Below are 12,879 nucleotides of genomic sequence, written 5' to 3'. Positions count from 1 at the left end.
TGGAGTGGAGGCTAGTCAAAGCGACCAGGGAGCTTGAGGGAGAATGAACCTGAGGCCAAGGCAGCTTGACTTGGGCTTCTCCTAGGGCTAAAGGTGAGTGATTGTTGTGGGGTCAACTAATAAGAATAGACATTAGGTAATCTCAAGGATGCTGAGCTATTAAGAATGTTTGTCATTAATTCAACCATTGAGGATGATTGAGCTGATGTTAAAGGATGAGTATAATCTAACACCTGAATATTTTGAGGGTTAATATAAACTCTTCTGGGTCGTAAACATCAGCATGGACAGCATCCTGGATCTCTGCCTATTCTGCATCTTCCCAGGAGCCAAGGATATTGTAGAATTTATTATTTACGGCCCTCCATTGCTTATTTAAGATGAGGAAATAACAACAACAGACATAATTGCCAGGCTTGGGGGCAGGAATTGAGCTGATAATGGCAAACAGATGAAAGGAAGAGAGGATAGCGGTGGCAACAATGGGGTTCCAATGGTGAATTGTAGTTATAAAAAAAAATCAGTATATAAAGCTATTGTATGATACCAGCTAGCTCTCGGGATGTACTATACCTGAGGTGAAATATACAAGATTTGGATTCCCGAAACCTGGATTCAAATCCTACTCTTCTGCCTCCAGGCATGCGATCAGGGTAACAAACTCTTGTGCCTCCATTTCTGTGTCTGTAAGAAAACGATCTTGGTAGTATGTACCAGCTTTTCAGATTGTTGTGAAGCAGTGTGTCTAAAGTGGATAGCATGATGCCTGGCATATTCCAATTACTCATTATTGGTTTATAATTATTAATGACAATATTTAATATTTGGGAGGAAATCGACACACATAAGAGAGACTTAAGAGGCACTTTTATTTCCTTCTTCACTCTTTTCTGTTATTTTCCAGTTTTCTAAAATGAGTATGCATTGCTATTAAAATCAAAAGGGGGGGAACCCGCAAATTTTTGAATCATGGAAATTTAACCAGTTCACTGTTTTCCAAAATTCCCAGATCATATTGTTGAAAGAGGACATGGAGTCCATGTTAAAGGCAGATTCTTGGGCCCCGACCCATAAATATTGAATCAAAATCTTTAAGGGATAAGCCTGGCACTCTATACGTTTAATCAGCTCCGCAAATGATTCTTATAATCAGTCACAGTTGGGATGTGCCGATTTAGTGGGAAGGTTACAGGGTGTGGGCGGGGAAGGCCTGCCAGGTTGCAACAGTCCCGAGGGCCTGAGCCTACAATTCCCATGCTGCTCCGCAAACTCGACACAAACGAGCCCGGTGCCTGCCGGGAATTGTAGTTTTCTTCGGCCAGGCCTCTATATTAAGAAAGCCGGAGATGGCTGCAGAAAACTCCCTGCCCCACAATGCAAAGGTCAAAGGTGACGCCATCTGGAGCGCGCCAGGAATCGAGCAGGCGGTTGCTGCTGCCTCTATTCTCATCTCCGCTACCTCAGAGCCTGCCTTCTCCTCCGCCGCCGCCGCCGCCGCCGCCGTTGCCTCCTTGGAGCCCTCCTCCTCCTCCGCCCCCTCCTCCCGACCCAAGCCCTTTGTCCTGGAGAAGAAACCGCGTTCGGTGTCCCTCGTGGGCCCGGGGCGCAGCCATGGCGGACGGCGGCGGCGGGGGAACGGGCGCGGTGGGCGGCGGCGGAGCGGGCCAGGCCTCGGCCGGGGCAGCGACGGGCGCGACTGGGGCCGGCGGGAGCGGCGGCCCCATCAACCCGGCCTCGCTGCCTCCTGGCGACCCGCAGCTCATCGCTCTCATCGTGGAGCAGCTCAAGAGCCGGGGCCTGTTTGACAGCTTCCGCCGCGACTGCCTGGCCGACGTGGACACCAAGGTAGCTGAGGCCACCTGGCCGAGGGGAGCGGAGCTGCGCGTGAGGCCCCAAAGGTTGCGGCTTTGATTTTCCAAAGCCGAGCGCAAAACAAAAGATAGTTTAAAAATCTCAGCAATGAAGCATTCCACCGCTTGGGGCAGTACAGAGAGCTTTCTGAGTGATGCACACGTGGATTCGAGTCCCTGCCTGGTTGCTTACTAGCTGTGATTTTAGCCGTCACTTCTCTGAACTTGGGGATTCAATACAGATTTTAGAGCCTAGATTTTATCTTTCCCAAAGTGGAACTCCTTTAAGCCCCTTAATAACAAATAAAGCTCAGTATGTTAAGGACAATGGAGAAAAACAGGTAGGTAAGCAAGAATGCTTTAGAATTTCCACCCTTTCTCTGTTCGCCACTAAGGAGCTGACGTTAAACAGAATGGTTTGAATGCACAGTCATCAGCATATTATAGCTATTTGTTCCTTTTCTCTGACCCAGTACGCAGTTGGATTAAGACAAACTGTTTTAGAAACAGCACCCTGATTTTCTACTCCATCATTGATTAAACAGGATTCGGTGCCTATTTTAGATCCTAGTGCCTTAGCCCAGTTCCCCCCAGTAAAATGCTAGTTTGCTTGACCTACTTGTCAAGGTTGTTTAGATTCATTGAAGTAATCTGTGTTAAGTGTGGAATTTTTCTCCCTTTTCAAAATTCCTCTAACAAGACTATGATGGTAGAGTTAGGAGGCTCTGTTACTGCCTGGACTTCTTCAGGGTAGTGATTTCTTCTCCCAGAGCCTATCATGAAAATCTTTTGCTTACCTCACAGTAAAATTGTGAAGTAAAGAGTAGATCTTAAGATAGGGCAAGACCTAGTCTATTTGTTCATTGAACATTTATTGGCCTATAATTGCCAAACTATGCAGATATGGGAAAAAGGAAGTCACTATTCCATCCTCTGAGCTTCTACTCTAGGAGTGCTGTCCCTGAAACAAAGTAACTTTTTTTAAGAGTCTCAGGCAGGTATTGACAGAGCCTTTACCTTTCCTATGACAAGTTCTCCATTCGTGTTTCTTATGTTTCATTAGTTTTTGTGTGGCTTAATCAATGCCTCTGGTTTTAAAACAAAAACAGACAAAACAACTACAGTAGTTTCCCCTTATCTGTGGTTTTGCTTTCCAAGGCTTCAGTTACCCAACTGTCACAGTATCGAGGTGCTTGTGTTCAAGTCACCCTTATTGTACTTCACACTGGCCCCAAAGCGGAAGAGTAGTGATGCTGGCAATTCAGATACACCAAAGAGAAGCGGTAAAGTGCTTCCTTTATGTAAAAAGGTGAAAGTTTTCAACTTAATAAGGAAAGAAAAAAACAGCTGAGGTTGCTAAGATCTACAGTAAGAACAAATCTTCTTGCCACGAAGTTGTGAAATGGGGGGAAAATCATGCATGTAGAGGGTTCGGTACTCTCTGGGGTTTCAGGCATCCACTGGGGGGGGGGGGCGGTCTTAGAACGTATCCCCTGAGGATAAACAGCTGTTGAGGGAGAGTGGGTAGAGCCTTTCCCATGTGTAGCTCGTAGCTGGTCTTGCTGGTAGTTGCCAGGTTGTTTTAATTCTTGAAGATGGTGTGTTTTCAGGCATATCTTACCTGAGACCTTTGTTGTTTTAGCCCAGTGGTTCTCAAAGTGTAGTCCTTGGATTAGCAACAGTAGCATCTGAGCACTTGTTGGAAATGCACATTCTTGGATCCTACCCCAGACTACTGAAGTATTTAGGAGAAATGGAACAGATATTTGTAATTTACTTCGTGGTGCGTTCAAAACCAAATAAATAGAACAAACTGATCGTGACTAGGTGGAAGGGCAGATAGTACGGTAAAATGTTAGGGGTAGGCACACTAGGTCTTTTGACTTCTCAAACTGAAGTGATTATTCTCTATAATTGTGAAGGGTTTGTGAAGGTTTGGTGGTGATGTTCACTGTTCTTTGTCCTTTTTTTAGTAAACGGTTTCTGTCATCTCAAACCAGGTGAGTTATTTTGAGTAGTAGAAGGTATTGTATAAGGGTTCATGGTTACGAGTGGTAAATCTGATTCTAACTCCTTTAAGCAAAGCGGAGAATCTGTTGTCTTATGGAATCCAGGGAAGGATTGAATGAACAAGCTGTGTCAGAGGGTAGGGATGAATTTAGAACCAGATAGTCTCCACTGTTGCCATGTCTTTCATCTCCATTGTTTATATGTTTTACTGGCACTACGGAGCGGAGTCATCTGTTTGGTTACTAGTATTTCGTGATTAGATCTTACAGCTTCTTCCTCTAGAAAGAGACTGTCAGCTGTAGTTCAGAAAACCTCAGGGAATGTCTGCATGGTCTTAGCATGACTCGGGCACTCACCCTTTGGCCAGGAGAACACAACACCCTCTGTCCTACTCTTATAAAGAAGGGAAGACAGTTACCAAGAAGGAGGAGTTACTAGGCAGATGGTACATGGTATCTGTGAATTTTATTCCTCCTCACCAATCTCCCTCCCTTCCTCTTTCCAGGTTTAGTGGAGAGTCTTTGTATTTGTGAGCCTGCTCTTGGCCTTTTGGAAGAGGTCCACTCGTGGAGTTGAGGCCCGATGGCTGTTTTGTCAATTTCATTCCAGTGACTGTTAGCAAACTTTGCCATGGTAATGCTGCATAACAAACCACATCTCAGTGGCTTATAAGCATTTGTTCTCATGTTGATGGGTCTAGGTCAACCAAAGTTCAGCTGATCTAGATAGGCTTCAGCTGGATTACTTGGCTGTAGGCTGCAGGTTGCCTGTGATTGGGTCCAGACTGGTGGGGTGGTGGGCTGGTGTTAGGCCTGCTGCACATGTGCCCGCCCTAGGGGCAGGGGCTACCTACAACATGCCCTCATAGAGGATCACCAGAGCACAAGAACCAAACCAGGTAGCACAGCCACATTTAGGGGCTCTTGTCACTAACACTCCGCTGGCCAGAGAAAATAACATTGCCAAACTCAGTGTCACTGGGGTGGGAAGTATCCTCTGCCCACAGAGGGAGGGGGAGAGGACTGAAGTGCTGAACAGCAGTCCACACTGTTACACCTGGTTTGGAAAATAGCAACTGATAGCATCAAAGGTCTTAGAGGCTCAGAACATTTATGCTGCCTTGCATTCACTGAGTTACTTTCTGATTTTATTCACCTGATCCTAGTGGGGTCTAGAACATTTAAGATCAATAAGTGCCTCTCAACTCTCTTTTGGACTGACTCGTTGCTTCCCCGCGGCCTTTCACAGTGTTCCATAGGCCTTGACTTCAGTCTACATTCTTGGGTGGCCCTTCGTTTTAATGCAGGGAGCTTGCCTGAGCCCTTTTTGATGTTGAGAGCACCCCTGTGAGGTAAGCAGAGCAGTAATAGTTCAGTTTTATAGATGGAAATAACAGACTGAGAAGTTGGATGACTTGTTGAAAGTCAGTAAGTGATGGAGCCAGGGCTAGAAGCCAGTTCCTTTGATTCAGAAACAGCCTAGGTCTAACCTTGGTTTGGCTACATTTTAGCCACATGGGCAAGTTGTTTATTTTTTCTAAGCTTAAAATTTTGATCTCTAAAATGGGAGCAGGAGAACACTAATAGGATCTCTTTCATAGTTACTTGAAAGTAAATGGAATAATGTGTAAGTAAAGCATCTGGCATTGTGCCCCCCCCCCCCATAAAATGGGCGCTCATGTTAGCAATTAATTCATGACTGCCATGCTGTATGGGGATCTTCAGAGTTATAATGGAAATGTATTTGGACTTGAAAATAACACATTTCTATGAGAAGCAGTGTTCTGAATGACTGTGTTCCAAAACTTTGGTGCATGTAACTTCTGACCTTCCCTCCTCTTGTTAATATTCTAGCCAGCTTACCAAAACCTGAGGCAGAAAGTGGATAATTTTGTGTCAACACATCTGGACAAGCAGGAATGGAATCCTACAATGAACAAAAACCAGTTGCGAAATGGTCTGAGGCAGAGTGTGGTTCAGTAAGTAAGCAGAATGTAGAGCTTTTGAAAAGGCAGTAATCACAAGTATGCATAAGAAGGCTGATCGAACTCACTGTTTAGTCAAGGTGGATGGTACCTTATTTCAGATATCACTGTGGAGTTGCAGCAGTCTGCTCTTTTATTAAAATTAAGGTCAAAGTAAGCAAAGCACTCAGTTAAAATTCCAGTTTATCCAGCCCGTGTACGCCTCCCATGTTGCACATCTCTAGTGGGTACACTGAAAGATACTCCAAATTGTGAGGCGTGTTCCTGCTCTTTGAAGTTTCAGTGTAGTCTGAACATACATGTGAGTTTTACCCCAAGATATCGGTATTTGGATCTTTATTCTCACCAGTAAATGTGAGTTAAGTAAATTCTTTGAGTCCACCATGGCTACCACCTCTAAAGCATAGCGGCAGCTTTGAGGAAGGCATAGTCTTATTAAAGCATCGTCCTTCACTAGAACAAACTGAACCTTAGTTAATAAAGGTACTATTGCTAGCTTATCCGAGTGACTGTTCAGTGTCACTGGGCGCAGAAGTGGAGGTGGGTTGTGGAATCTGGTCTTGACAATCATGAGCTAACAGTTACAGAGATGGAGAACAGATTAGTGATTGCTTAGGGATGGGAGGAGAGGGTGAGTTGACTTGAAAGTGGTAGCAGGGGGAGAACTCGTGGCGATGGTGCAGTTAAGTATCTTGATTGTCTTAGTGCTTACGTGAAACAATTCACGTGATAAAGTTGTGTGGAGCTACACGTGTACACAAATGAGTGCAGGTATAACTGAAATCTAAATAAGGTCTGGACTGTACCAATGTCATTTTCCTGGTTTTGACATCGTACTGTAGTTACACAGGGTGCTGACATTAGGGGTGGCTGCCTGAAGGGTACATGGAGCCCTCTGTATGTTTCTTTGCCACTTCCTGTGAATCTATGGTGATTTCAAAATTAAAAAGTTTTTGAAAGTAGAAAAAGGATTTTTTTACTAACAAGTCAGCACTTTCACTGTAGCTGAGCATTAGGGAAGAAGCATGATACCAGAAGACGCCCAGTTCCTTGTCACTCTGGAATCAGGCAGTAGCTGACCCTTACTGAGCAACTGTTTATTACATGTCTGGCACTCATCCTCACAAAAAGCCCATTTTACAGCTGAAGTAACCAATTAGATAAACTTGTTTTACCCTACCTTCTAAAGGATTGGCCAGCATGTTAAGAGAGTAAATCAAAACACTGAATATTTTGAAATATAAGGAAAGCTGCCATCAGTGTTATAAAGGCTGTCACTATGATGTTAATTTCCATAATGAGCATTGATGTCATTCTAGAGGAATGCATGTGGTGCTTTTTGATTTGATTTAGAATGTATTTAACCTGAAAACATGAATTTAGCTTTAATACTGGGACATTTCTCCTTGCTTCTTGCTAACATTTTGAATTTGAGGCAGACTCTACTGGAGCTTTGAAATGAAGACTTGCTTTTTGCCCCTGGAGTGCTCTCCCTGCATAAGACACTGAGGCCTTCAGAGCATTGGCCTGGCTGCTTAGGCCTAGACGCTGTAACCCAGTGCTGCTGCCTGGATGGCTTAACAAGAAACCAGGCTTTACTGGAGAACAGAACTACGACTAATAAGTACTTTAATTACATAATATTTGTTCATTTCATCTTCTATTTTAGGCTCCTGACAAGATTCCACGTTCCACTCAAACGATTTTAGAATCTCCAGGAAAGTGAGCTACACTTTCTTGGTACTTTGTTTTCCTTGATCAGGTATCTTAGTCAGTTGGGGCTGCTCTAACAAAGTGCCATAGACTTAGGTGGCTTATAAACACCAGAAATCTACTTCTCACAGTTCTTGAGGCTGGAAGTCTGAGAACAGGTGGCAGCATCATCAGGTTCAGGTGAAGGCCCTCTTCCAGGCTGCAGACTGCCCACTGCTTGTTCTTCTCACATAGAGGAAAGAGAACTCGCTAACTTTCTGGGATCCCTTTTATAAGGACACAAATTCCATTCATGAAGGCCCCACACTCATGACCTAATCACCCCCCAAGGGTGCCACCTCCAGATACCATCACATTGAGGACTGGATTTCAACAGAAGAATTTTGGGGGGACACAAACATTCCATAACATCAGGCTTTTGCATCCGATAAAGACCCCTGTGAATCTGAGTCAGGAAGTAGTTTGGTGAAGTGGGAAAGGTACTGGCTTGTGACTAAGAGGTGGCTTTGCTTCCTAACTGACCCGAAGCCTGATGCCGACCTTTCTGTGTTTCCCGGTGCTCACCTCTAAGGGCAGATACTGTCCAGCGCATGGTCTGCCTGAAAGTGTGCCCCTCAGTGCTCTGATGGTGCTGTGTTTCCATCTAGTCTTCCTGTCAGGAAGCTGCAGGTTACCATGGAATCCAGGAAGCACTTTATGCACTAATCAGCTTCCCCAGTTCAGAGTCTGTTTCTTGTCTTTCTTGTTACTATGTACGTTTGCTCATTCAATTCCTTTGCTGTGCCCTGACAGACCATTTGCCCAGTTACTGCCTGGCCTATTTTTACCCAAGCAAAGGCTTAAATAGCCTGAGAATTCTCAAGTCTAAAGGAAAATAAGTAAAACCTACCCTCATGCTTGTGATGGTATTTGGGTATTTTAATCCTTTGAGAAGAACACTTGAGTTTGAACCTATGTGGGCTGTTTTCTAAACTCTTCAAATGTGATTTGTTTCCTGTCACCATAATCTTTCTCATTACCCTGCCCTAAGTGTTGGAATACAGACATTGTTAACTTTGATTTTTACACTACTTCAAAAAGGATTTAAGGGTGTAATTTAGTCTTATAGGAGCTTAGAACCAGTTTGTTTCTTGTCTGTCTGTTTCCTTGTTCGCTTCCAACTTGCTTATTATATGTTATAGGTAACGGCCACGGTTCAGCCGTGTCGAATTGCTGGTGATGTAAACACTCTCAGCCCTGACTGATGTGCCTTGTTGTAAGGGTTGCGGATTGGTAACCAGGATGCAGCTGGAGGCTACTTCTGCTTTGGCTATTAAGAGAATATTGAAGGAAATGGAGTCAGATTCAAGGCTCGATGGCTTTGACAGTATGGTTAAGGTTTTCAGGTCTACACACGTTATCAAATTCTTTCTTGCCATGTTGTCACTCTTTCTTTGTCTTTGGGGCAGTCTGCTTAGTTTTGTTTGGTTCCCTTGTACAAGGCTGAGGTGGTAGTGGATGAGACAGTGAATTAGAAATAAAAGATAGCTGCTGGTTGTGGATTGCTCCTCAAAAATGAAAATATAATAGCCTGAGTTCTATGTAGTAAGTGGATTGCCCTCTGAAAGAACTCCCTAGAAGGGCTGTAGCTTTGGCCGAGTGGACATTTATTGGGCTCCCACATGATGCTTGTTGGGGCTAAAGATGAATCCCAAAGGAAATAACAGAGTGATCTGTTTGTCTCCACAAGGTCAGGCATGTTGGAAGCTGGAGTAGACAGGATTATTTCTCAGGTGGTGGATCCAAAACTAAACCACATCTTCAGGCCGCAAATAGAACGAGCAATTCATGAGTTCCTGGCGGCCCAGAAAAAAGCAGCTGCGCCAGCACCCCCTCCAGAGCCTGAAGGCCAGGACCCTGCGGCTCCATCCCAGGACACTTCCTAAGGTCTAGTATCCCATCTTTGTCCAAGAACACACATGTCTGGCTTGTAGATATATAAAGTGGATAGGAAGGGGGTAGGCCATAATTGGGGATCATTCAGAAAGTATTTCCTGCAGAAGCACTTCACCTCCTGTTATGATTCATTTTTTACTGAGAACTAATTAGTAGCATTTTCCTGTGTCGGGGAATGTATGATTTTCTCTGCCACCGGAGCCAAACATGTAAGCTATGCATAGGTGCTTCATTAAAAACCAACTGGGATGATGGTATGCACAGGGGAAATTCAAATGAAAGTCTTGTTGTTTTTTTTAAATTGTTTGAATGAGTCTCTCCCCTGGACATGAGTTAACTTGGGTTTGCAATTTTAATATAGAATCAAGCAGTGTGTTCTAAAGTGGTATCCTAAATGGGATTCAGGGTCTGCTTTGAGCTCTGCCGGATTTCCATGTACTTAGAAGGGGTTTGTTTACCCCTATCAGTTACCTTGGGATTCTTCTGTTATGAGCACTCCCTTTTTTGAATTAAATTTAAACAGCTGTAGATGCACAAAAATGCTTTATGCAGGTTTTGGGAAACTTTAGTAAACGTGAGCAGTGATGAAGTTACAGTGCATGTTTAGCCATTGTTGGTGGCCATTGGGGTGTGCCTTATCCCTTCATTCTGCTATTAGTGCTCTCTTAAGATTCCTTGAGATGCCTTTTATTCTTAGTAAATCGGTAAGTGAAGTGAATTGACGGGGGCGTTTCGAGGATCAGTGAGTGAACGGTGGAAGAGAGTGTTGGACTCACGTTGGGCTCACGTGGGGCACTCAAGAGGGATGGTCTTTTTGTGCCTCTTGGGAGAGGACCTCGAGTCCATTCTGGTGTGTAAAACATTCATTTTAAGTCTTTCTGGTTTAATTATAAATTCCTTTAGAAACATAAAATTATCAAAAAGTAGCATTTTGATGTGATTATCTTTTTTTGATATGATTGTGTTTATTCGATATGATCTTTTCTTTTTAGAATATGCCTGACATGTTTTGAAAGTGCCATTTAATCAATGGTGAAGAAGTGGATTCAGTTACATAAGAGTACAGCTTCAGAATGAAGATAGGTCCAAGGTCATCAATGACGTCAAGATTTCAGCCTTGACTGTGGGTAGTGTCCAGATTGACTGAGCAAGTTTGGCAATGGGAAAGTTGACTGTGCTGCCATTTGACCAGCCTGTCCAAGGGTGTGATACCAGTAGACACTACAGAGAGAAACACTACAGCAACCCCTGAGGTTGTCCTGAAACAGACTTCTGTATCTGAACATGGAGACTGTGCGTGAACTTTAGGGTTTGTGCTCTGGGATGAACAAGCTACAGTGAAAGAACGTAACAAGTCCCAAAGGTAATTTCGAGAACAACGACAGTAGGTTAGCTTGGAGTAGGGATTTGACAATGCTTATTTGATTTTGTTCTCAGAGTTGAAACTAGAATGTACAAGCCACTAGCATCAGATAGCTTTAAAGTTGTGACCTTCTTGCACATGAATCTTCTAGCCAGTTTCCTTTCCCTAATAAGAGGTGACAAAACTTGGAACCCTAGAATATGTGCGGAAGCTCAGACATTGGAAGTAAGGAAAAACAGTTGCAGGCTGGGCTTCTTCCTGTTCTGCAAGGGCTAGTGATCTGGGCTGTGTTTACTTTATTCTTGTGGTTGTGTTTTTTAGAATGGTCAATAAATGGCTTAAGTTTTATAATAAAATCATTTGATACCCTTATTCTGAAGCTTCAACTGAATCTTAGACCCCAAGTCTGCGAAGGGTGACCTTTGTCCTCTGCCTATATGCCACTTCTGTGCACAACGCATGATTTAATGGTGGTGAAGACTAGCAGACACACGCAGGCTGTCCGGAAAGTATCCAGCCATGTAACTGTTCTCGTTATATTAACAGTGGCTGGATACTTTCCGGACAGCCCTCGTAACTTGGAACTACTCTCTCCCTGAAGCTAATAGGTGTAGCTAGAGGGGGGCGGCCAGTTCCTATCCTCCTCTGAAGCATTAGTGATACCACTCTTTAGTTGAGGGCAGCCAGTTACGTCAGTGTTCTCAAGGTTGAATATGCAGAAGTATCACCTGGGGATCTTGGGAAAAATGCATATTCTGACTCAGAAGTTCTGGGGCAGGACCTGAGTTTGTTTCTAACAAGCTTCCAGGTGATGCTGGTGCAGCTGGGCCTCTGAACATACTTTGGATGGCAATCCTTGGATAATGTCAAAGGTTACTTCAAACTAAGAGTCTGGTTCTTAGTTGAGTCTATTACTGGATATTGCCAATCTGATGAATCTTAACCAGTTCAGTTGTTTCCCTGTTAAAATAAATGTTCCACTTCCACCTTTACCCTAAATACCCTAAATCAGGACTGCACTGCCACACTCAGATGTTTTGGCAGCATGTGCCCTCATTTTAAAGCAAGCTGGCAACACCTTTAGGGCAGGTGGCAGTTAATATCTGAAATGTGGTCTGTTTCCCACCTGGTGGGTACAGTTTCATTTTCAGCTCAAACAGATTGCTGGCCTCCACAAGCAGAGTTCTCAACACCTGGAGAAGGGGCCATCCAGTCCTCTCCACTTTACTAGTAGGCAGACATGGAGTGGCCAGTCTCGCCAGGTCTGTGCTTGCAGAGAGGCTTCTCAGGCTGAGCATCTTCTCTCCAGGCCCACAGACCTTCAGTGGGAAGCTCCTTCGCTCTGAGGCATGTACCCAGAAGGGAGATCCTTGCACAGCTGCTTTCCGTTGACCCTCCCAACATCTTGCCTTTCCCACATTGACCAGTAACAAAGGGCAAAATCAACCAGCCCAAAAAAAACTTCATCCTTTCTGCCCTCAAATGCTCAACTGACTACATTTTATATATTTTTTGGCGGGTATTCTTGGGTCCTTATCAGTTCTTACGTTGCTTTTTCCATTATTAGAGAAGCCTGAACCAGCTGATGAGAAATAATTTTCAAAATGTTTAATATGCCAAGATACCAGAGTTTCTGTTTTTCATTATTGTGTTATATCCACTAAGAGTCACCTAGATTAGAGATGACTTCATTTGAAAAAAAACAGAGCAGAACGTTATCAGATTACAGAAGTAGCTGGGCACAGCACTGCTGTTGGGACAGAAAGCTGACCTTTTAGCTCTTGGCTGAGCCACACTGAGGGCGAAGGAGCACCTGTGTCCCCTGGTAAACACCCAGATTGGCAGGCGGGGAAGGTGGGGAGAAGAAAGCCAGTCTCTGTACTCCCTCCTTAGGAGACCAGGCAAACCCGTTTGCATCCTCAACTGGGCCTTGCACTTTGGGCAGTGGTGGGTTAGTGTTGCAAACCTAGAAAAATTGTGTGTTCCCTGAGAACGGGACAATGAGGTCACCAAAAATTCTTCAC

General features: G+C 44.2%; 1 protein-coding gene across 1 annotated transcript; it reads left to right on the top strand.

Annotated features, from left to right (window-relative positions):
* The first annotated feature begins 1,500 nt into the window (after positions 1-1,500).
* On the top strand, positions 1,501-11,208 carry BOD1 (biorientation of chromosomes in cell division 1). The gene is made up of 4 exons (XM_012649702.1): positions 1,501-1,845; positions 5,714-5,838; positions 9,287-9,483; positions 10,485-11,208. Exons 1-3 carry the CDS (start codon positions 1,612-1,614, stop codon positions 9,480-9,482), a joined length of 555 nt encoding a protein of 184 aa, XP_012505156.1. The 5' UTR covers positions 1,501-1,611; the 3' UTR covers position 9,483; positions 10,485-11,208.
* Positions 11,209-12,879: the final 1,671 nt, after the last annotated feature.

Source organism: Propithecus coquereli, unplaced genomic scaffold, assembly GCF_000956105.1.
Source record: "Propithecus coquereli isolate 6110/MARCELLA unplaced genomic scaffold, Pcoq_1.0 Scaffold301, whole genome shotgun sequence".
In the NCBI taxonomy this organism is placed as follows: domain Eukaryota; kingdom Metazoa; phylum Chordata; class Mammalia; order Primates; family Indriidae; genus Propithecus; species Propithecus coquereli.
The sequence above is the reverse complement of the archived record's forward strand: the minus strand, read 5'-3'. Positions and strand labels throughout refer to the sequence as shown.